This window comes from Onychostruthus taczanowskii, unplaced genomic scaffold (assembly GCF_017590055.1).
Source record: "Onychostruthus taczanowskii isolate IOZ18803 unplaced genomic scaffold, ASM1759005v1 scaffold1, whole genome shotgun sequence".
Classification (NCBI taxonomy): domain Eukaryota; kingdom Metazoa; phylum Chordata; class Aves; order Passeriformes; family Passeridae; genus Onychostruthus; species Onychostruthus taczanowskii.
In genome coordinates this window covers 14,385,109-14,411,110 of record NW_024496525.1, presented here as the reverse complement: position 1 = coordinate 14,411,110, position 26,002 = coordinate 14,385,109, and the positions used below count along the sequence as shown (strand labels likewise).

At 36.1% G+C, this 26,002-nt stretch overlaps 1 protein-coding gene across 6 annotated transcripts in view; it reads right to left on the bottom strand.

Annotated features, from left to right (window-relative positions):
• Nucleotides 1-26,002, bottom strand: part of NUBPL (nucleotide binding protein like) — a 77,723-nt gene that overhangs the window by 13,216 nt on the left and 38,505 nt on the right. For all 6 annotated transcript variants that reach the window (XM_041400859.1, XM_041400826.1, XM_041400834.1 and 3 more), the window contains 3 exons: nt 16,674-16,767; nt 6,026-6,111; nt 336-456 (listed from right to left, as the gene is read on the bottom strand). In XM_041400859.1, the coding sequence (XP_041256793.1) occupies nt 336-456; nt 6,026-6,111; nt 16,674-16,767 (301 nt within the window). The remainder of the gene's footprint in view (nt 1-335; nt 457-6,025; nt 6,112-16,673; nt 16,768-26,002) is intronic.

Below are 26,002 nucleotides of genomic sequence, written 5' to 3'. Positions count from 1 at the left end.
ACTAAATATAATTCTTGGTTATTTGTAAAAATTGCTGTATAGACAAGCACATAATGAATTTCAGGTAACATAGCACATTGATATCAAAACAATTCATGTTCTGGATTGTTTGTAAATGCAAAGATTTAAGAGGCAATTCAAGAATTTTCATATGCAGTCAACATCACCATTACAAGACTGACAAGGAACACAGCATACTACTTATTAGTTCCATTATATCTGAAAACAGTCTGAATCCAAAGTAACCTAAGATCATGCAGTTTCATCGTTCAGTTAATGCCTCATGCACACCATCAGATTTTTTTTCAAAAATAAAACCATTTCCATATTCTTACCCAAAATATCCAATCCAAGGGTTTTTGCCAGATCTCTTACGCCATCAGTTCCAAAAATATGTGTCTCATGCTTACATTTGGGACATTGGAAAACACTCATATTTTGAACCAGTCCTAAAACCTGTCAAAGGAAAGGAAAGGAACAACTGCTCAAACAAAGCACTGGTATTTCCATATTAATCTCTGATAATGTAGAATAGATTATCCACTAAGAACCAACACAGAGTGATTATTTAAAATAGGAATCAGACTCATTAATATCATTATCAGCTCTTATTAGTCATCTCAGTGGCACCATCATCTGTGCATTATTCAATATCTTCACATTTATACCTCTTGAAGACTACTAGCCTTATGTGTAGCAAAAAGTACTTCTTGCACAAACCTAACTTGCCAAGAACTCTCCCTGCCAGTATTTCATTTTCAAACTCTGAACATTGGAAGAATTTTTATGCTGTGATTTACAGTTTGTAGTTTCATGAAAGAGAAAATAAAAACATACCATTACAAAAAATTACACAATCGGACATGCTTTTAAGGCATTTTTATAAGTTATCCTGTAGGGAAATGTTTTCAAAAAGAACCAGATTTGTTATCCTTCTGCAAAGCAGAAACACATTTTAAAGGTCAAACAATAGAAATAATTATATCAAAGTAAGTGGAAAAACCCATAGCATAAAAATCTAATACACACATCCTGGGTACCTTTCCATTGATGCCAGGTTTTCAACGTCATCTTTATAAAATATGTCAAATCAAAATTTGCCAAGCCATTCACATTAAAAAATCTTCCTTCACAATGTGAAATAATGCTAATAATCTCATTTTATTCACATAGTAAACAAAACTCTGCATTGAGGGAGAGCAACATTTCCAGAAGTGATGAAAACAGTGTTGAAATGCTACAGGGTGGAAGTTTGTATCCACCCGCTAAGGAACAGAACATCTGCTTTAAGAGATGCAATGTTACAACATTTCACTTTCAGATTTATATATTACCTGGATATGTCACATACACTATAGCTGAGTTTTAGAATACACCATTTATATTGCTATTTACTTTGTAGCATTTTCTACTTCTCCATTTTCCTGAACCTTCTAGTTTTGTGCTTGAACAAGGTAGTTTCTAGTTATCAGAGAAGAAACATATCCACTATGCTAATGAAGCATTATCTAGGAGGAAACAGCAGTGTTCAGTGTGACCAACAAATATATTTAATTAAAAGTGAATGTACAACTTCTGGCACTGAATTTAAAATAAATAAGTATGTTATTTACAATATAATACTAGAAGTTTCCTTAGCTATAAGCTGAAATTTATTAAAAGATGGTCACCTGTTTTTTCTATACCACCATAAAGTATATTTGCTACATCTTCCTTTACTTATGTAAAACTCTCAGATGATTTAAAGCAAGAAACATTTTAAGAAATAATATGTTCAAAAATATTTTTTTTAAAATGTTAAAAAAAAATTTAACACCTCAAACTGATTTTCCCCCTTTTCTACTCTCTCCCAGGGACTGTCAGAGAAGCAAGTGGAACAAGATTCTATATACTGGCACATTATTACAGATCATTTTATCATCCAGTTCTTACATTAGTAGAGACATGAAATACTACATATCCAGGGGTACAAGGTGCAGGGACAGTAAAAAGGGACCTATACAGCCACAGCTTTCTACGGATGACCTCTAAGGAGGCATTCATCCTGCTCTCCCCTAAAGTCAAGTCATGGAGTTTTTACTCTGTCGGTAAACTGAAGAACACTGAAAAGTGTATTTTTGACAAAAGAACAATATTATTTTCACCACGATATATGGAGGCCATTTTTGAAAGCACACAGGGAAAAAAAAAAAAAGCAATTTGAAATTTACACTTTAATTAATTCATTTTCAGGTATCTTGGGGTTTGAACTTTCTGTCCCCTTCAAATACTCATACAACATTTAAGATTCAGCAAATTTATCATCCAAGAAAAATTAGTGTACTAAGACTAGTCTACTAATAGTAGACTAAAAAGTAGTCTACTTTTGTTTTGTGACTAGTTAAGCATTATTACAGCTGTTTTGCTAATATTTTCATAACCTAGTAACTAAGCCCTTCAGCCAATACAAAAGCAAATGCTGAGATACAGCTCCAATGCCAGACCGGTTTTAGAGGCCTTACACACTGTCCTTTTTTGTTTCCATTTAAACAAACCTTACTAAAAGGAAATGACATTTCAGCATTATATAATAATTTTCATTTTTATGTGTTGGTCCTGTTTGTCAGCCAATAAATAATGCATATTTAATAATATATAATTTATTCTTCTGGAATATAAAGATATCATTTAAAAATACTGAGTAAAATAGAATATTTCCAAATACACAGCTTTACTACTGAAGTGTATTTTTACCATGCATTATTTCTGCACATATATTTACAGAAGTGAGCTCCTTATGACCTTCAGAGCTTTTAAATCTAAAAAATAATAGGTCTGGCTAATGAAGTCAGTAATAACCCTCATTTTCCTGCTCAAATAGACTTGTAATAGCTTCAAAGCAGCTGTTACTGTCTACACAAACTATTTCATAAGTGTCTGCAAATTCTATTCTAGTTCTTGTTCAGCTTGGCAAACTTGGCTCAGGAACGACATGAAAACTTGGATGCACACAATTCAGGAGCTAACCTATGGCAGCAGCATGGAGCTGCATTCCATTTAGTCTAATCGTTATTTTAAATGGCAAAGAGGCTTCTGGCAAGAAATAACAGGAAATGAAGAAACCTTTCATTAGGAGTTATCTGCACACAGTTTCTGAATGTTTACATACTTCTTGTGCTCAGCTAACCTTTTGGATACACAATAAATCACAATTAAATCCAAATATACAACCTTCTAAGTTAAAGAAAATACAGGGATGAAATGAAAGCTCTCTGTATTTGCATTAGGAGAGAATCCCTGAGAAACCCACTGCAGTCATTCACTCTACTTAAGGATGGATGGTGCTGAGGTCTGACTGAAGTCTGATGGGGACTGAAGTGACCAGGGTTACAGTTCCTCTGCCATCAACTTCCTGTGTCAGTCACTTGGCATTGAAGTGCTTCAAGTGAACATGCACAACATTTCTGTCTTCCTAGCTTTCATCCTGTAATGAGCAATTTCTGTCTCCAATATCTGCTCCCACCATGAAGCCATAATAGTGGCTTGGTTACTCTGGATGCTTGAGAAATACCAGTAAGAACATAGCAAAGTAAGCCACTTCAGTACACCTCAGAAGGAAATACATAGCTGTGTTTATCTAAGCAGTTTTTTGAAACCTGCAAAATCCACGGCATAACCTTTCAATTCAAGGAAACTTCCAGAAAAATTGCAGATTTAACTAAAACCCTGTCTTTTCTTTCAGACATATGATTGATAACATAAACAATAATGAACTTTACTCAGCATCAGCAGGTGGAAATAAGGCAGTTTTTCTCCTAAATACTCAAAATTATTCACTTTGAGTCACCCTTAGGAACGCAAGGAAACACTGACCAAACTCACATAACAGACAAGAATCTTGAAACTTGCGATAGGAGTCAGCAACACTAGGCAAACTGTTTCTTCACTGCAAGTGTAGGTGTGTTCCACTGCACAAGAGATGCCACTTCTCTTTTAGCAACTGTATCCTAAAACTGAAAATATTAATTTTGCCCTGTAAACCTGGTTTTAATGCTGACTGTCCTTGCCAGATAGTCATTAGCTCCTTCAGTCATTCTACTTCAATTTCAATAAAGGACAAACAACATTAACAACTGTGACTCTACTGGGTTAATACTACACGTGTCATCTGAGTCTTCGACAACTAATAACGGTGGGTGTGAGGGGAAGGTGGAAGATACAGGCCTGTATGTACATGGGAGGGACACAGTTCATTAAAAACAGGAAGGCATACTCAGAGTTCAGCAACCTATAGCCTCTCTGCTTCTTTGAAAAGTCAGCTCTTTGCAAGCACTTTCTGAAAGATGAAAGATTTTAGACATTAGAAATTTGAAGATCAGTTAATTATGTATGCAGGATATGTAATTTTAGCACAGACCTGCAGATTCCACCTCTTTGACATAAACCTCAGGTCTGAAGTTGTCCATGAAAAATTGTCACTTCACTTTCTTTAGATCCTCATATTTAGTTGACATTTAGAAATGTAATACATAGGCAGTAGCTGCCTAAGACTCAACCAACTGACACATTTGTACATGTGTACATACAGGGCAGAATAAAATGAAGCAGGGTAAAATAAAGTAAAGCAGGGTAATGAAAAAGGTAAGGCCTGATAGCTGGTTCAAGCACATTCAAACACAACATGTGGTGTAACAGCTTTATTGTGACTTCTCACATGATTTGACAAGATCTGATAATTCCAATGAACCAAAACAGATCGTACTTATTATCTTATCTTCCACTAGTCAAATCAGTACTAGCCAAGCCCATCCTATGAATGCACAATTTTCTTGGAGGCTATTCTCTTCAAAGGACATTGAATCAAACAATTTTAGAAAACAGTCTTGGTAATTTCTCATTAAAACAAAAGGAAAATTCAGTGAAGCACTAACTTGAACACAATTTAAACTGAAGAAAACCATTTTACATCATTTGAGCAAACCCAAACAAAATCAAAACAAAATGTTCTCTGTGTTATTCCTCTTGTTTTCCTTCTGGCAGCAAATTATAAATGTCACAATGCTTTCATTTTGATGCAAATATGCTTAAAGAATAGTTAGTAATAAGGAATTCATCAAAGTATTTCTTTTGTTAAGCCATCCTGTAAATTAAAAAAAGGGAAAGCATTCACTTCAACTTTCTGTTGCACTTTTTTAATTAGGAAAACACTAGCTATAAAAAAAGCTTCCTTTCTTAAGAAAGAGTAGAAGTGACCTTCACACAGGTAAACAAGAAAACTTTTTATTTTTTCTTACAGCTTATGATAAGGAAGCATTTCAAATCATATTCTTTCACCAACTGCCCATTTCAAAGTAAAAATGAATCTCTACGTAAACATACTCTAGAGTACTACATTCAGTTACTTAGCAACTTGTTGCACCCAGAGAAAATATCAGGTCAAGAATGTTAGCCTGTTTAATATTTTCTCCTAATTGTGGATATTCTTAAATTTCTCATTTCTCAAACACGTGAGCTAAGATATAAGGAAAACTCCTCATGAAGAACAATGACTGGACAGCCTTCTACTTGTCACAATAGTTACAGAGACCTTCAAATGGGAAAGTAACTAGATACAAGCATATTTCCACAAAAATTTGAGTTCGCCTCTTCAAAAATATCAAAAAATGATTTTTTTACATTTCATGAAATTTGAAGCTCCAACAGAGACAGTGCTGAAGAGGACAAGTAATGAGGACACACAGTACAACTGAAAGGCATGCATTACTTCCTAAGATATTCTGTTCAGCAATCTGATCCATTCCACATGATTAAACAAACAGATTTAAAACAAATCATTTATTATTATGGCTTCAGCCTGGAAAATTCTCTCCTTTCTGTCTAACCAAGTTCCTGGTACAGATTAAGATGGATGCTAAGCCTTTTAACAAGAATTTATTAAATTCAAGTGATTTTTGAATGTTCACCTATTGCTGCATATGGATTTTTTTTTTTTTTTAACATTTTGGAAAAAGAAAAATCAACTGGTATTTTTCATGTAGAGACTTACAGGTACATGGACTTTTCTAAACATTTCAGCTCCTTTGTGGGCATCCAACAAAGCCACGTCTTGTGGAGTGGAGACGATCACAGCTCCTGAGGAAAAAAACCATGAAATCCCTTTAAAATGTATATTATTAATTATTCTGCTAAATATTTTAAATATTTTGTACATGCTACTAAATTCACAGTAGTCACAAACTTGTATGCTTTTAAGGAAGAAAATTATGCCAGGTTTTGTTATAATGGTCAAAATAACTGAGATATGATATGAAGTGATAAAAAATATTTTAGACACTTTCATCATAACTTTTTCTATGTAGAAACCACTTGTACTTTCTAAATGAGAAAAATTACCTAGTATCATACAACCGTCCACATGCTGACAGATTGCAGAGGTGGTACTCTGGGAATATCTACACAGTAACAATCCCATGCCATAATTATATTTGAAAGTTTTTAATTTAACAATAAGCCTTGTTCTAAAGCAGGAGACAGCTGCTTGTAATCAGACTTTTGTTTTCCACACCTGCTACACTAGCTTGAACCATGTCACACTAGACACCAGTGCATTTGTATAAATGATACCAAAAAGGAAGAGAAACTGATGCACATTTGCACTAGGTTTGAATAAACTGCTGGCCACTGTTCAGAGATGGCTCCAGGTTACCTGATAATTTGTACTCCTGAGAGTTATTAAGCATACATAACAGCCAGAGCTCCGTGTCTAAGTTAGATTCTAAAGTAAAGTAAGCCTACAGGTTACTATCCCATGCTGTAATTACTTCTTGATTAATACAGCATGCAAAACCAACACACATCAGAATATTCTACATCACTCCACGAAGACCATCTTTTTCCAAATGCTCAGGGGTTTCAAATATTATTTCCTCAAAACTTGCAACAAAAAACTTCACGCTTGTCCCTATTTTATAAAAATGTAATGAACAAGAGAGTATTACTGATCAATTGATTAGCTTTGGTTTCATATTGACCATCTAGTGTCAGAAGTCTCAATAACAAAGATTTCGGTAGAGTCACATTATGAAAACCACACACAAGAAGTTTACGTCAAACTTCACACTAATAGCAATTAAAACAGAGAATTCTAGATGCTTGGGATAGCTTCCTACTGGGCCTGCAGCTCCCAATCCTCTGTGCACATGGCAAAAGCAGAGGTGGGTAGATTTCCAGAGGCATGCAACCCTGGCATCGCAGGCAGGGACCAGAGCACCAGAAGTCCTGGCACGCTGAGAGCACTCCTGGCTCCGGCAGCACTGGGACAGGGAGCCCTGTCCCTACACTATCCGCCTGCTGCCGGGTGGGATCCTGCCTGCTGACAGCCAGCAGTTTCCAAACACCGCCTGACAGCGTGTTTGAATGTTTTCAGCCAGCATTCTTAACCTCTAATTTGTGAAAGAAAAATACAATCTGGCACCTCACTCCTGAAAAGCTGCCAATCTCTGCCTTACACTGTATTATACACAAGTCCAAAAACTGAACGGCACATGTAATGTACCAAGCAAATGTGATTTTCCCTATTTGCTCAAACCCTGGCATCCAAATAATTTGCTAATATTCCCAAACCAACCTGTCTCCAATGGCATTACAAAGAATAATGTGTAAGCTTTTCAGTTACACTGAAATCACCTTAGCTCCTCATTTCAACAAACACAGGGTTACTTTACAAGCAGCACTGAAATGTAGGGTCAATTCCACAAAATTAATGCACTTTTCCCTAAAAGCACAGGCTACGAGTAAATAATTTAAACTCCATGTCCTTGAGATTTTTGCATATTTGTAAAACAAAAATGTTTCAGTACTTGAAAAAAATGCTTATTACTGTTTTCTTTCCAAGCAAAATTGGAAATATGTGTCTTGTGTGTATACGCCCTTTTATTCACACTCTTCTCTGAAGATGCTGGCTCAGCACTCCCTGGATCTTCATACAGAACCTAAAATGCAGTCAACAAGAATGAAGTCTACATTTTGTGCTTCATTATTGTTTTAAGAATCTAATCATTGGCATGGCATGAAGGACAAACTATGCACAAAAAAAATACCCATTATAACCACAAGCAGCTGAATAGAGAGATATTTTTTACTAACAAATTCTCATCCAAAGGGGAAAAACCCAAAAATGCCTAAATGACCCCATGGCACATTACAGAGTTTGGGCTGCCACAAGCACCAACTGTCTGTACAAAAAACCTCTGGCTCTTGAAATACATTAATTAAAATGATGCTTGTGGACATTTTCCATGGTTTCCTCCACAGAATGAAAGCCAACATGCTCAAGAAGCTGCTGTTGAGGGTTAGTTGTTTCTCTCCTATTTTCCTTTTTATTCTGAGCTAATTACAGGCAAAATTTATTCAAAGACAGCTTTTACTGACTTACACCAACACCTTATAAAACAATTATCTTCTCTCTTTCTTTGGTACATCTGCTAGTCCAACAAACCGAACCTGAAGTTCAAGAATTCAAATTATTTGCAGCATTATTTCCTTTACTAGCAACCAAAAATGGCAAATGAGACTTTTCACAGTGCTCCCCTCTCTGAATAAGTTTGCATATGTTTAATTTAGAAAATTATTCAAATGATAAGCAAGAAAGGACACTGCCTACACTTTCCTTGCTATCTTGACTCTGTACAGTTAACGGGATTATCTAACAGTAAAGAGTTATTCTGATCAATAAAGTAACAAAACATGATGGAATTCATGCACACAGTATGTCTTGAAGCAATACGTGCAATGTTTACAAAAAGCATCTGAATGAGACAATCTGAGGCTGACAAATCGAACGGAGAAGCTGCAGAAACTACAATCTAATCACATCGCACACTGAAACATACTAAAAATTCTGTGTTTGCAGTTGTGTGCAGAAAAATAATTTCTGTGCCTTGAGCATACTAAGGATATCGAAGTAGAGCACATTTATGTTTAACTGACTTACCTACTTACGCATGCATTCCATTTTTTTTAAATTTCAATGCATTTCCTTTGACAAAAAGCTGACTCATGTCCACCAAATCACACAGAATCTGTGACTGGGTCAGGCTGAAAGCCACCAGTGCAGATCACCCAGTCCAATCTCCCTGCTCAAGCAGGTCCTTTAGAGTATGTTATTAAGGATTCTGTCCAGATGACTTTTCAGTACTTTCTGTGACGGAGGCTCCACAACCTCTCTGGGCAGCCTGTTGCAGGGTTTAATCACCTGCACATTAAAGAAGTTCCTGCTTATGTTCAGGTGGAATTTCCTGTACCTCAGTTTCTGCCCACTTCCTCTCTTCCTACTGTTCAGTACCAGCAAGAGCCCAGATTCTTTCTTGACACTCTCCCCTCAGTCTATACACATTGATAAGATCCCCTCCCAGTCTTCTCCAGGCTAAAGCCCCTGGTCCCTCACAAGTGACATGCTGCCATCCCCTACTCTTTGCCCTTTGCTCGTCTACCTACAGGAGCTCCATGATTCTTTTGTACTGAGGGATCCAGAACTGGACTCAGCACTCCAGAGGAGACTGTATTAGTAAAAACTATGTTAACTGTATTTTTGATCCTTAGGATACATTAGAGGCAGAACTAACAATACCCTGTAACACTATGTTTGCCGTTCTGTTTCAACCCCATGTCCTTAATCCTCAGTAAAAGAAAGATGTGCCTACACAGCACACTGGGACCCTTCCCGTGGACTGGTGCTCAGCAAATTACAAGCACTCAAACAGCCTATAATTTCTGGATATAGAAGATATCACCTATATTCACTGCACATTAAGGCTTACATTAGATGCTTGCAGTTACAAAGCATAAGGTGAAATCTCACCAAACCTTAGCTATAGTCAATTTGTACCCAAGCCAAAACCAGGGAGCTCTAAAAAGCAGCTCATCAGCAACAGTGTAGAAGGTCTACCTTAGGATGAAAATTATGTCCCTAATACATTCTTTCTCCCCTCCAGTGTCTTCACAGACATATTTCAGAATCAGACTTGGATGTGTCTCTCATCCAAGATTAAGGATCCCACCACACACATCTTATATCAGCCTCTTAGCAAACAGTGCCACCTCAAAAGCTGTGAAGTGTAACTGACCAGAGAGACTGACACAGTTCTGGAGGACACAGAATAATCCTGTCTGCAGAATAATAAGTCTGCTGACTGACAGCCACTGAATGCTCTTGGCAAGGAACCACATTCAGGCTTCAGTAAAGCTGTAGATGGCCTGATCTGACCACACCACTCATGCACTTCTTGTAGTTTTTGCTACCTCTTCCACTGCATTAAATTCAAACTTTCATAAACAGCCTTGCTAACCTGACTCTTCTCTACTATGGCTCTCTTCAGAGCCCCTCTGACCTGTAAAATTTGTCCCTTCATAGATGAAATTTGCCTGCAACTACAGATACATCTTTGCACTTGAAAATGCAGGAAAAAATCTTGCAAGAACAAAGACTTCTGTCTTTGCTGTAATTTCAGCTGGCAACAATTAGAGATAAACTAACATTATCAAATGGTTCATCTTCTAGGATAAACCTTATAAAGAAGTTCCTTTAGCTTTTGTTCATGGCATCTTATTACAAACCGCAACTTAAAAGACCCACAAGTGTGATTTTGCATTACAGGATCCTCAATTCAACCTCATAATATAGCTCAGAACTGCCCCAAATGCTAGATCCTGGCTGCCTCACTCCTCCAGCCTGCTTGCTACCTTCTTCTTGGAGGACTCATTGAACAACTGCTCAGACAGGGGATGTTTCCGACAGCCACACATCCTCTCCTGCCCAACAACTAAGCAGGTAATAAAAGATCAGGACATTACCAACTTGCCCATATGAAAAGAGAACAGAAATCTTAACAGAAATTCTTCCTCCTGCTCTGTGGAACTGTCAGCTGGCTAAAGCTGAAACTGCCCCCATCTATACTGATCAGTAAGTATTATATCATCCATTTCACACCAATCACATGGGGAAAGGTGTGGAAGGACAACTCACCATGGTAAAATGTTTGGTTTGGTCATGGCAAACTGAACACGTGTCACACTAATGCAACTTACAATGAAGTATTTATTTAGTGAAGTGAAAACACTGAAAATATTCACAATAACAGCTGTGAACAAACACTATCTGCAAAGTACAGGCCTAAAACAAAAAGCTAATTCCTCACAGACACTGCCACTTTGCACTCTTTCTTGGCTATCTGAATTAGCATTTTTCTGCTCAACTCCATTCCACCTCCTGCTTTCAAGGGCATTTGCCAATCATGTCTAGATTATTATGAGAATTGTACTAAGCAAGAGCAAAGTCCAAATAGTCTCTCTGACAAATGAATATGATTTTTTCTTTAAATGAGAGGTCCCAGTCCAAAGAGGAGAACTGGGTAAAAGAGTGATTCTACCGAGGAAAAAAGACAACAGTGAGATTACTTCAAAATCAGCTCCCCAAACCATTCTGTTGTTTACTTTTTTCCCCCCTGGAGGAGGGGAGGGTAAGGAGCAGATTTGAACACTTACTTTTTTCAGAAGAAATAGCTGGGTGAGAAAATTCAGTAGCATTGTTCACACAGATTTCTCTCACCTTTAGCAATTGTGAGCTGTACACTAGGCTAGTTTACTCTTCCTATTCAGAATAATTGGTCTAAAAACTAGCAAGGCAATTGCAGTTGATCTAGCACTTAGCATACACTTAGCCACTGCTGCCAGACCTCAGAAAACTCCGTTTGCAAAGCCTCTATTCTTCACAATTTTTTCCTGAATACCTGGAAACCATTTTTCAGAAACAATATAATTTAAGGAACTTGCGCTGAACACACTATCAATTCAGCTTCAACAGGCAATGTGTGTTAAATCAAACTCCATGAGTCAAGAATGAAATTTAAATTTATATTAAAAGAATGTGAGGTATTAATGTGTAAACTCATACTATATTTTGATCTCTAAATTAAGTTTACAAGCCTGACAGTTCATAATGAAGCACCAGGAGTGTCCAAAGCCATGATAACCCTGACAATAATTTGCATTCGTCAACTACATTTATTTTGATAACAGAAGCAGACTATTCCAACACGCAAATTCTATTTGGATAAATACAAAGAACTGTTTTTAAATCCCCACTGGTGTGACTCAGGGTTTTTTTCTGTTTTTTAATCTATCCTAAACTCACTTGCCTTTCCTTTCCTGCAGCTATCTACAACATCAAAATACAGCATGAAATGAAGAGTAAATCTACATCAAAAATATGATATTAAAAATATTTGCCATTCAGAATTAGACCAAGTAAAATTTACTATTACCGAAGTGGGTCCCGTAAAACAGCTTCAAAAATTCATTGCAGAAACTAATTATGTACCTGCACCATAGAAGAAGAAAGCAAGCTCAGAAATGGAGAATAACATTGTATATTACCATTAAAGCAAAAGCAAAGATCAGATGCCTTGCATCTGTGGTGTGCACCAACATAAGAGACATGCAACAAGGGGTAAACAAACACACAAAAAAAAACGACAGAATACAGATACACTTCTTAAACTGTATGCTACACACAATTTGTACTGCAGCACTGGGCTTTTTTTGATCATTTGTCTTCAGAAAAGACAAGAGAACAGCACCATACCTACTCAGCTTTCCATTTCAGAAAACTTCAAAAGTCACCCTTATACAAGTCACAATTCTTTTCCATGCTAAATCATGCACAAATTTATAAAACATCAGTATTTTTTTAAAACTGATTTTAAATTCTCCGTTTACTTTTTTTTAATGTTCATTTCTGAAGCGACAGTCTACTTATCACCTGCAACTCCCTGTTCTTGTGTTCTTTTATGTTATTATATATTGAGCCAAGATCTGGTTCTGTTCAGTCCCACACACTGCTATAAAATAGTTGTGCACAAGACTACACCCTGTCTGTGTGACACTGCCACAAATATGAGTAAATAATTTGGTTTGCAAGTTTGGTGTGCCACATAACAATGAATTTAAAAATGCCAAATGTCTTCAAGTTGGTGAGATCCTTTTACTTTCTTCTATTCAATGTACATTGAATAGAAATAGGATTTTTAATGTTTAACCACCAGAGAAAAAATATGCTTTTTGGTTTTATTTAAAATAATCTATCAAATCACTGCTGCCAAAAGAAATCCTATTAATTACAATTCTTTGAAAATTTACATTTGAACTAATAAAAATTCCTTTAATATTTCAGCCCTACCTGAAAAAGGCATTCAGGAGATAATTAAGACATACACACTGCTGAAAGATGCAAACATTCAGAAAAATTACACCATTTTTAGGATAAGGCAATTAAAAATGGTATGAACTCTGTGTTCTGTTGATTTTAAATATGAGAGGAGACAAAAGTAATTTCCTGTATGACTAGCAATGACAATGCTTCTGTTTTTATAGAACTTGAGAAACAAAATAGTATTCACATGGCTTTCACTTCACTTACCTTGACTAATTGCCTTTCTGATTCCTATTAACAACCTTTTCAGAGGTTATTATTGCAAAGTTTATAATATATGCTTTGTACGGGGAAAAAAGTTACTTCCAGAAGGTGGGAAAATTAAGAGCACTGAAATAAAACCTAAAGCCTTTTACCTTTCTGTCTCCTTTACAAACAGTCAGTAATTATTAAGATTGCTCAGTGAGATGCGAAATTCTTTGTTAGTCTCAGTCAGCTTCCCACTGGGCAGATGTATACGTCTAATGGTTTTCACTGCTATGGCACCTCAATATCCAAAGAAAAGGGTAGTATGACAAACCTTTAGCAAATGGAACAATTCCTGTATTAACCTGGAGCTGGTACTGCCAGCTGAGACAGGACCAGTCTCTAGAGCTGTCAAGCTGTCACACTTCACTAACAGTGACTTCACTTAAACGTTAATAAGGAGAGGGCAGCAGACAGCCTAATTTAATGGTCAGCCCCCACAATTCAGCTTCTCCACAAGGCAGAAATGCTTGTGCAGGGCTCTGAGACTGCCTCTTGAACAGAGATGCTCTTGCTGCTTCCCACACAGCCCTCCCACTCTGAAGGGAGAGATTAATAAACTACTCTCCCAGTCTTTACAGAGGCTAATTACCCATCTCCAATAATATTTATTAAATTTATGCCTCCTTTAGCTAAATGATCAAACAAATCCACAGAGTTAGATTTCTCAATTTAGCAGCTAGGTAATGCAAAGGAATCACAAGCCTTATCTTTCATAATATCATTAGTTCACACTATCTCTTGAAAGCAAACATCATAATATCAGCTGAAACCCTCTGTTTTAAAAATGCTTTAAAAGCTGGAAAATGTTTAAGGATGTTTCTAAGTTTTCCAACCATGCATGCTCAATACATGCTAAAGAACCCATTTCTGGAAGTTTTGTTCAGGCAAATGATGGAACAGAAGAATAAAGAAGAAGTAAGGAAGTACAACTCAATACAAATTAAATAATAATGGACATGAACAAAGCCATTTTCTCCAGACTGACCCTGGATTTCTATTTGGAAAGCACACTTCCATCTGAAGAAAGCAGTGGTGTTTAGGCAGAAATAGGTACCACATTTTCAAGCTACCATAACATTCCTCATCTACAAGTTTGTTGAAGAATGACTGCAACATGAGCAAAGTTACAGATTATTAAAGATTAATACACTAAATAAGAGGTGTTTCCTTGTAAAGTGACTAAGATTAATAAAACCAAAAGTCACAGTAGTTTCCTTTTCCACCTTCTTTTAAAGGAAAAGTACCCACACAAAACTCCTGCTCTAGCCAAGGTTGTCTGAGGCTGACAGTCTCTTTAATGACTGCTGGAATTATAAGACATATCTTGTTGTGTTGCTCTTACACCTGTTAAGTATTCCCCTAGTCTCCCTTGACTCAAGAAAGCTATGGAACCTGTGATGCAGGAAAAGAAACCAGTCTTGTGAAATTAAAACCCAATATCATTTCACCTATCATAGCAGTGTCTCTGTTGTGCTCAGATGTTGCAAAGCTACAGGTTTCTGGCAAACCTGCCAGAAACAAAACATCTTCACCAGTGCTCTTTCTCTCACTCACAGAAAATTCAGTAAGAGGCTGGCAACAATATGTGTGCAGGTTTTGTAAATTTATTTAGAGGCAAAATTAAAATATTCTACACTGTCTATCCCAAGGAAGCCACAGATTAATAATGAAAGAATCATAATGCAAATACTATATCTCACATATGCATGAATGCAAATCAAAGAACAACTTTCATGCAAATTAGATAATGCACTTTAAATTTACTAAACTAAGATACATATGTTGTCTCCGAGGAAAAACAGAGAAATTATTCCACTAATACCATGACTGTTCAAGGCATCTTCAAAGGATAAAGAAAAAATCAGAAAACCAGAAAGGGAACAGAGATGCACACCACAAATACTTTCTGTAACCAAGTAAAAGACAACAGAATGCTTAGAAAATACAAATTGCAAAAACCAAATCAATTCTGTACACTGCTCCAAAAATATGATCATCAAGATCTGTAACATTCTCTTCCACACTTGAAAGGAACCAAGCTGAAGAAAATAAAAGTATACTAAATAATGTGATGCATTCTTTGAGAGAAGAGGCAGAAAGCAAGTAATGAGCAAAACAAGAAAGAAGAAGAAAGAAGAATCAAGAAAAAGTTCAAGCTGTAATACACAAAAATTCATCCTTCCAGTGAAGGTGAAAAATAGCCACAATAAACAAGAGAGAAAACTCTTCCTAAACCAGAAATTCATCAAGCCACTAAGAACACAGGGAATTACATATCTTATCACTCCTTGTCTGCTGTGTTTGTCTTCATCAAAAGCAGAATGCTTTGTTTTTATTAAACAGCAAAAGTCAGCTTCAACACAGTCAACAAAACCAGCTAATGGGAAATACAAATGTAAAGTGATGCTATCACTCCTAATTTTATGAAGCTAGGATTGATGAAAAAATAAGCTGAACTGAACAACTGTAGGAACAAAGTGAAGCCATTTCAATAAAATTTCAATAAAATTCAAGAAAGTGAAGCCATTTCAATTCAAATAAAAATCAGGCATCAGCAAAATTTAGAAGACATACAGGATTAAAGTAATTTCTATCACCTCTCTGTCCCAGAGGAACTAGTGCACCACCATAACCACTCACATTCCTGAAAGCAGTGAAGAGTTCTGTGGGGAAAGGGGAAATAATTTCACTGCCCTTATGTACATTATCCAATTAAATTCTACCTCAGCAAAAAACTCTGTGCCATAGTCATGTTTCACCTCATTGCTTAAACCCTGGGAGTTAAAGGCCTTCCTGCTTTGCTACTGACACATGTAATCTACTAGGCACTGCACCTAGGAAAATGGGTATGAATCACTCTTTTATTTTATTCTATTTACTATGTAGTAGGTACAGAGAAGGAAATTTTCTACTACAAAACTCAGCAGGTTTTGACAAGACTGTCTTTCCTTCAAGAGTTACAGCTGACTCCATCTCTTCAAAACTTAGCTTAAAAGAAAGCAACACAACCGTAATGCTAACATGTTAAAATCACTGATAATGTTTCCAACACCACACAACTGATAAAACAATCTTTCAGCATGCTGGAAAGAATAAAATTAATTTTTGACTGTTTTTTTCTAAATATATTGAACTGTAATTAACTACAAATCTCTGAAACAGTCAACAATATACATACCTGCAATTGGAATATTCTGTGATACTGACAGCTGTACATCTCCAGTCCCAGGTGGCATGTCAATCACTAAGTAGTCCAGTTGACCCCAGTCAACCTAGAAGATAACAATATAAACATATGTGGAGATTTACACATTTTTATTTAGGGCACTTTGTGGTTTATTGCAGCCCTTGTTTCTTGTAATGTAAACAAGTGAACCAAGGACCTGTAAAAGAATAATACTGAGATGCCCTCTTAGTCACACTTTCAGCACAGGATCAAGACATTATTGTCCTGAGACACAATCTTTGCTGTTCACTCAAAACTATGAGTACAACTTTATTATTAACTTCATTGGCATAATTATTATTTAATTATTTCCCAAAAAAAAAATTACCAAGACTTAAGATGCTCACTTTAAGCTGTTTAATCATGGGTTAGAAGCAAATGTCAGGTAAAACTCAGGCTAAAAATGAGGGATTTGTGCAACAAATATCACTTAAGTAATTATTTCCATAAATTTAAGACTACTTTCCTTCCATCTTATCACTTGTTGAAACTACTATGTAGTTTATTTACTACATACACATTTCATTTTTTTTTATGTTTTGTTGTTATGAAGTCAGAGCTACCAGTACCGGATTTTTTTCCTAGGAAAAGCAGGTGTTGGAAGAAAAGAAAAATAAAGAAACAGAACACCCCAGATTTGTTAAATTAAAATTACCTACAATAATGATACAGAGTGACAACATTCTTAACATCCCAAAATTAGGCCAGTTTAATTGTTGCTAGACATCAAATGAGAGTACCCATTAAAGATATTACACTCCATTATGAAAATGCTGTGATTATTTAACATGTTTTTACTAGGATAGATTTTCCAGGAGAGGAAAAAACTCTCCCTAGAGCATAGTGCACCGAGATAAATGTTTCCTTAATGAGAACAGAAATGATCCTAGGCCTACTCTATATAATGGACAGCCTACCTATATTTTATCTAAGTATTTCTCAACAGATATAATGGAATTATATGGTATGTTTCTGATTCATACAACACATACAAGATATAACAGTATGAGCTGCTTTAAAACAGGAAAATGCCAAACTAGAGCATTGTGTTTTACACATTTCCTCAAGTGTCATTTTAACAGCAAAACATAATCAACACTTTGCCAGTCCCCTAGTTATTACATGGAATACAAGACCCTGTCAGGGCAACACTCACTCATTTTCATTCAGTTCTTGTATGGATGATCATCTTCTAGGGAAGCACATCCTACATGAAATCCAGATCACTAACCCACTAAGCACTCCAGTGAGAAAAGGAATTTTTCAAGGCAGACTAAGGAAGACGGAAGATTTCAGAGCACTTTGGAGAGAACAGGGATGATAAAGGTTAGCTGAAAATTCTAACTTTAGGTGTCTAAATTAAGGACTCTCAGGCACATGTCCCTTTTCTCATTTTCTACACAAAGGCTGCAAGAACACTAAACCATGCTTAAGACAGTCTAACTAAACAGGAAATGCCACTTCTGTTAACCAAAGCAAATGCTCTATTTTTTCACATTTGATATTGATCTATGTCGTTTATAATATCTGCATTTTGTCAAAAAACCCTACATCTAGCAGACTAAAATCAATTACTATTCATAATCATATTGAGACTACATAACTCCAAAGAAAAACTACACATATGTGCAAAAATATACATACTGAAACAATTGAGCATAGAGAAGTCATTTTATCTGAAAAAAAAAGGTCTGGTTTTCACTCTAGTTTTCTTAACTGATCTTGCTTAGTTATTCACCAGATAAATGCCACTGCTGATGAATGCCTCCTTGTCCAGTAAAAAGTACTTTACTCACACAAAGGCATGAACTTCAAATTTCAATGTTTCTTAATTAAAAATAAACCATCATAAAGGTGACAAATTTAAATTACATAGATGTAGTACTTTAAAACATGCATAAAGCCACATTACTTGAAGACTTGTAACTAAACACACAGATCTTCTGTAAGTTACATGTACAAATCTCAATATGCAAAATCCGAGTCTTTCATAATAATCACAACCATTTTGAAATGCCAGGTAGGTATAGGCAGTTTTAGTTTTTAAAAAGGATTAATGCATTAATTCAAAACACCTCCCCCTTCCCACCTCTTCATGAAGCTTGATTCTGGCATCTTTTGTTAAGTCCATATATATATATGCAATACATAATACAATTACAGTAATCATAGTCTCCTTCCTTAAATGCTTCTACACAATAGAACCAATAAATTGGTTTTTTGCTTTCTGCCTTGCAGCAAGATGCAGTCTGGAAACACATCCATGAGTAGCATGGCACTACTATCATTCTAACACAGTTTCTAATCATTTTGTCTGCCAAAACCACTTGGTTCTTGGATATATTCTTAGGAAAAAAAACTTGGCTATTTAGTAGTTTTCAGCCCTATTCTCCAGGAGCTCACATTCAAGTCCTTTTAGGTACAGCACTGACATATGGAGTAGTACAAAACAATCCAAATCCCACCCTTATCAGAGGTAACTAGAAAGGAAAACATTTTCTCCTCAAGCTAAAAGCTGTCTACTTTTGCATATAATTGAAGCTAACTTTAAGCTAGCTCCTCCTGTGAAACAAACTGACTTTCTGGGCCTGACCTAGAGCTTTTCTTTTCAGCCTTACCGAATGTTTTGCTCCTCCTCCAACCTCTTCAAGCACTAGTCTCCTTCATCAAGTTCCATGTGATCACCCAACATACCAAGCATTAACAGTTGTGCAACACTACTGGAGGTGACAGCAAACACCAACAGATGAAAGCATTAACTAGACATTCAGATTTGTGGGGATAAACAAAGTTTTGCTCAAGAATTTATTTTCAGAATTTACCCCATATTGTAGTAGGGGAGAAAGGGTACAGAAATCAGAGGGCACCAGAGCTTTGTGCCTCAAACTTCTTTAGTAAGCAACCCCTAAACATCCAACATGCACTTTATGCATTGTCCTACAAATAATGTTTTTTTAATAAAGTTACAAACCTTTGAAAACTGAAGTTAATAAAGGAGTCTTAAGCACATGGTGAATCTCATGGTAAATCTCATTGCCAGGCAACAGGAAAAACACTCTGTTAACACATAGTATAATTAAATTACAATGCTTTGCTTAATTTGTAGCAGTGTAAACATCTTCTTTCACATATTTTCTTCAAATTCATGGATTGAAAATAAAAAGAAATGAGCTGCCTATCAAATTAAGTGTAGTCTGTTTTAATACTTAGAAATTTGAGCACAGAAAAAAGGAGAAGCTACACCATTCCAGCAGGAGTGGAGAGGACATCTTGCCACTGTGCAGAGTAGGCGGCAGACAGGATTTTGCCCCACAAGTTCAGAAAAAGCCATAATAAATATGCCAAGGTCCCTAAGTACTGAATATATAAGAGAAATACCCTCCACAAACCTCTCTGAGCCATGCCACTGCTCGTGGTGCTGAACTGGTGAAAGTCAGATGGCAAACTAGATTGGAAAACCATTCCTAATCAAAACTAACCATGTTTTTTATTTTGAATGCAGTCAAGTAATTATCCTCAAAATTTCATTTTCCTCTTTTTCATTTGTAATTCAGGGCAAGAAGGGAGAGCTGCACCAAAATGATACAGCCAAAACTTCTGGAAACAACTGAGCTAGTCTATTTGCCTGGTAGTGAGCAGTAGTGTCTAGACATATAGATTTGCTCAGACTTGGGCTGGGGAATGCTGCACGTAACCCCATTTCTCAATGTGGACATACTCTTATTTGCTTCTGTTCTGCAAGGATTGGATGTCATTCAGTTGCTCCTCCATTACTCTCCCACAGGAATACAGCAGTATGAAAATTTTTTATTAAACACATTATTGAATGTAATTTGGACAATTTGTTGTAGAAGTGTACACTTTATTTAATGGAAGAAGAAATACCAGGTCTGTCACTAAACTGCAGCATAGTAGAAAGAAAGAGGGGAAAGACATTTTTAATTAAATTTAGAACTGGAACATAAAATCAGGAGTGGTTTTTTGAAATCTACTTTTGCCATTAATTCAACGTTATTAAAATGGAACACATAATTGGGCTGTGATATAACACACTAATTTGAATGCAAATCCTATTTATATGCAACAATTTACCAAATCGGGACCACTGTCCTCATGTTCTCAGCGAGTTCCCAGAAGTGTGTATGCAAATGTGGTTTCACACAGGAAAATGAGCTCAGATTAACAGCACATTACAGTAAACGAGTTCCCTTTGCAAGCAATAGACAGACAGGGCTACAAAAGCCTGCCTTGTAGCATCTGAAATCTGTCAGCACCTTTGCATGTACAGAGGTGTTAATGTCTTTGCCCCTCTAATGTATACAGTGTGTAAAACATTTCAAAGCATAGAAATGTAATTGCGTTTTCCTTAAGCACAGCATTCATCTTTTTTTAAAAAGGTTTAACTTGACATTTATTGTTAAGCAAAGTAATTAAGTGCCATGTGCTTCTGTGTATTTTCCCTTGCTCAGAAACCCCAGGAATGCTTCTATGTAAATTACTTTAATCAGTCATTCTGTTTATGTGACAATCCATAACCAAAATACCAGATATGCATTTTGAGTAGGGGGTCTAAACAGCAAGTTAAACCCAAGGTAGAACACAGAGATATAGATGACATTTCTGCTGAGGAATGAAGCCTGAGCATCCTCTGTGCATGAGGCAGAAATTATAAAACAGCATTAGAACAGAAAAGGGATTGCTACTTATGACTTTGAAGTAATCCTCATGTTTGGTTGTTTGGTAAATAACAGAAGATATTATTTATTTGTTTATATTAAGAGGAATACATGCAGAGCTACAATCAAGCATTATGCAGGTGCAGACTTGGCAGCAGCCAGCCAAACCGAACACCAGTATCAGAAAAACAGCAAGCGCTACACTGCTGGCAGCTTAAGTTCTATTCCTGCCAGATCCATCCTCCTCTCCTAACTACTTTGCGTGTATGTTAATGATTTAATACAGGCAAACAGCAGAACAAAGTAAAGGTAAGAAATTGCGTTCCTAAATGAAGATTTATTTACCTATTCACATGTCCTTATGTGTTAAGATAAAACATGCATTTAAAATAAAAACCATACATTTTAAGATAAAACAATTCCTTGAAAACAATATAGTAAAATTATAATATGATAAAATAATTCCTTGAAAAATTACTTACAAAGTGCCACTTAGACACACACAAACATTAGGAACAAGTAAACAGTTTCACAGTGTAAGCAAACAGATAATCTAGGAACAGCATAATGAAAATGGCATTTTAATCTAATTTTTAATGTACTTTTACAAGTATTTGATAAAGAAAGGAGAAACTCCCCAGACATAACCCAGAAGATTTTTAGTCCCTATGGAAACTTTCTCTTTCGTAGTAGCACAACAGGATATGCCACAGTGCTTAACAGAACTCAACACTTTCTGAACAAACAACTGCCCATTTGACTTGTCCTCTGATGCTAAACCAATCTCAAAGCCTTGCAATGTAACACCATGAAAAACAGATGCACTGCAACAGTTCAAATTCCCTCTAAGGTATTTATGAGCAGTCTGCTGTGCCGAGTTCAGAGAGAAACTGAGGTGAACCATAAGAACAGTCTGCTACAAAGACTTCCACAAGGAGAAGGAAATTCTCCTAGTCTTTCTCTATCTAGGTTAAGAGTAACGTTTAGAAGTATCTAGGAAGAATACCTGAGTGCTGTTCAACTCAACAACCAGAACAGAAACTGGCCTCCTCCTCTTCCTCTCGGTTTTTAATAATGCTTTTAATAATGTTAAGAACTGAAGGCAAACAGTAACCTGAAGTATTCTGTCACCTTCATTTGTATAACCAACAAAATGAAACACCTGCCAGAAAGCAACAATAAAGAGGCTATTCTCTGTGTGTTGTTCCAGGAGACAGGAAGACATTCAACACCAAGCTTCTTCAGGAAGCCCAGTCAATATAATATTAGCTTGAAGGGAAGATGGAACCCAGCTGTGAGGCAGTCTGGAAAGCCCACAAGAGCCTGGGGATAATCTCTGAGGGTGACTGACAAGGAATAATTCTGATGAAGACTGTCTCAGCACTACCACATATAAAAGGCTCTTCCTCTAGGTTCAAGCTGTTACTCCAAAGAGCTTTTGGGAGCTGTGATTCCCACTTCTCAGAGTCTGTTCTCTAAAAGACGACAGTTTGGAAAGCAAACTGGTATTACACAGTCTTGAGATTGATCATTGGTCTGCTGCTCTCTCTACCCTTGAAACATAGTCTGCAATACATCATTTGCAGAAACTTTTCTTCAGAAATACACCATGGGGCTCTTTTCCCAGGTTCTACAATACAGAACTGCCTGTAGTTCAGCTGCTGAATAATGGCAACAAGAAAACAATTATGGAATAAGCAAGTGTCTATTTCAATGTCTTTTTGCAATAAAACTAAGCACAAAAGTTAAGTAAAGGTAAACAAATCAGAAGAAACCAGGCTAGCATCACATCTTCCAATTAAATGAATCACCAGGTTGATGCAGCTATGTTAAAAACATAATCTAAACCACAAATTCTCTTTGAGTTCTCCTTACTAACACACAAAGACAAAATAATGGTTTAGCTATCAAGCCCAAAGCCAAATAACACATTTTTAAGGCCGTATTATCAGGACCAAACTTAAGCTCAAAAAATTTATACAAGCTGTCTGAATCAGAGTTCCCCTAAAACAACAACAGAAGGAAATATTATAAGTGTTGGCAACAAATATCAAGAGGGAGAAGCTTAATAAGCCCACTCCCCATATGTATTTCAGCCTATACTTCTGTAATGATGTTAAAAGCTGATATATAATCTAAGACTGAATACTTAAACTATGAAATGGAAAGCCATGTTCCTAAATTGCTTCGTATGTTATTTGACTTCCTTAAGTTGCTTGAGAAGTAAACAGAATTTTCTTAAGTTTCAGTTCATTTTCTGGCATGAGAAAAAAGATTATAAATTCCTTACCGGGGTACCAACAGACTACTGTCGGTACCATTTAATGACCATCACTGAAACAGTGATTTTTAAATCAGCACTTAAACTAAAAATCATTAGATTATAATGACAGAAAATTCTGTTTCTCAACTACAATGTGCAATTCTTTTCTTGTACAGAAAAGGGAACTTCTACAGAGGCCAGTCTAAGCCTTCTGCAAAAGGATTACTGAAGAAAGTAACATGATAGGTGTTATTCATGTAACTTAAAATGCTGCTGAAGAAAACCCTCCAGTATTACCATAAAGAGTGCAGCATAAAAACTAAAATAGAATCAATTAGATGTAGACCACTGAACAGAGGCCAAAAGACAGTAAATCTCAATATAGAACTTAATTTTCTGCCTGGTGAGAAGTTATCAGGTTTTAAAGTAACTAGCCATCAGCTGAAACATGAACTTTAAATAAAAAAATGCTCTCTGTTTTTTTTTTTTTTTTTAACAACCTGTTTTTCACCACTATGGATTTAAATTTGTCCTTCAAAATTTCTGTACTTAAATTCACAAGTACATCTTCAGCAGTCACTGAATTCAAAAGTCATCCCTTGCAAATGAAGCCAGTGTTGAAGAGTCTGTTTGAATTATGTCAAAGCACAAAAATCAATACTTCCAACAAGAAGGAACAACAAGGCTGCACAAAATATGGAATCTTTCAACTCTACAGGAAGATTGAAGAAGACGAAAGAGTGTGAGAAAAGAATGTAAGCAAGAGTATGAGAGTGAACAGAGCAGATTCATGACCATGGGACTGTGATACTGAAGTTGGTATATGTTCTCTGTCAAAAAAACTGCCTTTAGGTCAGAAAGGTGCAAGAAAAAATTGCATATACATTGTCCTTACAAATAGCAGAACACAGGGCATTAATGACACAGACAAGACATAAAAACAAATTAATTTTACAACTGTGCACATTTTGCAGTCACACACATACCACAGCCACAATTTAAAGATGTGCTGAATGTCATATTCCTAGAGTAGCAAGAGCATTTACTATGAATTAGACAACAGATAATCTATTAAAGTGTGAAATTACAGATTGGCAAAAAAATTGCTATGCCCACAGAACGATGCTTTTGCATTTACTAATGTCTTCAGTTATTAATCTGCAACAACAAAAGTGTTACTTGTATTCTAAACCTAATTAATTTGCTGAAGGTGCTGATACCATGAGTCAGGACATCCAGAGATTACTGCCAAGCAATGACAAGTCTTCATATTTTTATTCACTTCCTATCTTTTTCTTTCGCTCCAGTTATTATTTAATAATTTTTTATACAGAATTAAAAAATCTAGCAAAAAAAAGAATTTAAATGGGTGTCCACTTCAGTTGCATAGTAAGAGCTGGATTCCAAAGGCAGCATTCTGCTAGGAGAACATAATCTTTCTTTTAAAAGATACTATTGATGGAGCAAAACACAGTAAGAAGTGAAACATCTTCTACAGCTTCATGAATAGTACAGAAAAGCAGTTTTTCCTTTGTTAGGGAGGGGGAGGGGGGGAAAAAGCCCCATGACACTAATCCCTGGTACCTTAAGCACAATTACTTTACGTTTGTGTCAATCACTTGGGATGTGAGAAATAATCACTTTCTACAAAGAATACTGGTACAAAACCTGCTGCTATTCTTGGATATCTGCAGTTATTTTCTGGGAGCAAAAGAGATATGGGAGGATGGTTTGAGTGAAGGATCAATCTGTCAGCTTCCAACAGACAGAATGCAAACTGGATTATTAAAAAGAAAAGAAACAACTCTGTGCAATCAGTTTAACATATATTAATTCAATATTAATTTTTTCATCTGTTTATACAGTTACACTCATAGTTATTTAATAAGTAAAATTAATGAGTAATGCTAAACAATGTGTCAAAGCTCAATCAATATTCCAAGGTAGAGAGGTTCCATTTCTATTTTGATCAAAAAGATGAAAAAGAACAGCTGAAAAAGAGGAAAAAAAACATGCTCAAAAAGTAGCTTTGGTGAGCTCCACCTACACATTCTCCCAAACACCCTGACTGCTCAGGAAAGGAAACAGAAAATCTCCATTGAGCATAAAATTTCAACCTGAAGCCAATTTGGGATCCATTAATTATACACACATTTGTGGGAAAGGAGAAAGTCTTACAAGCCCAATGTAGCAGACAGTTTCTAAATGCACCTGCCACTGGCAACACTGGTGAGTACACGTGCCCATTAAAAAAGAGAAGAATCAAACAAAAAAAACCAAAAACGCAAAGCCTGTGGCTCTGCTGTTATAATAGCAACTGCTTAATATCACAATTAGAGAAC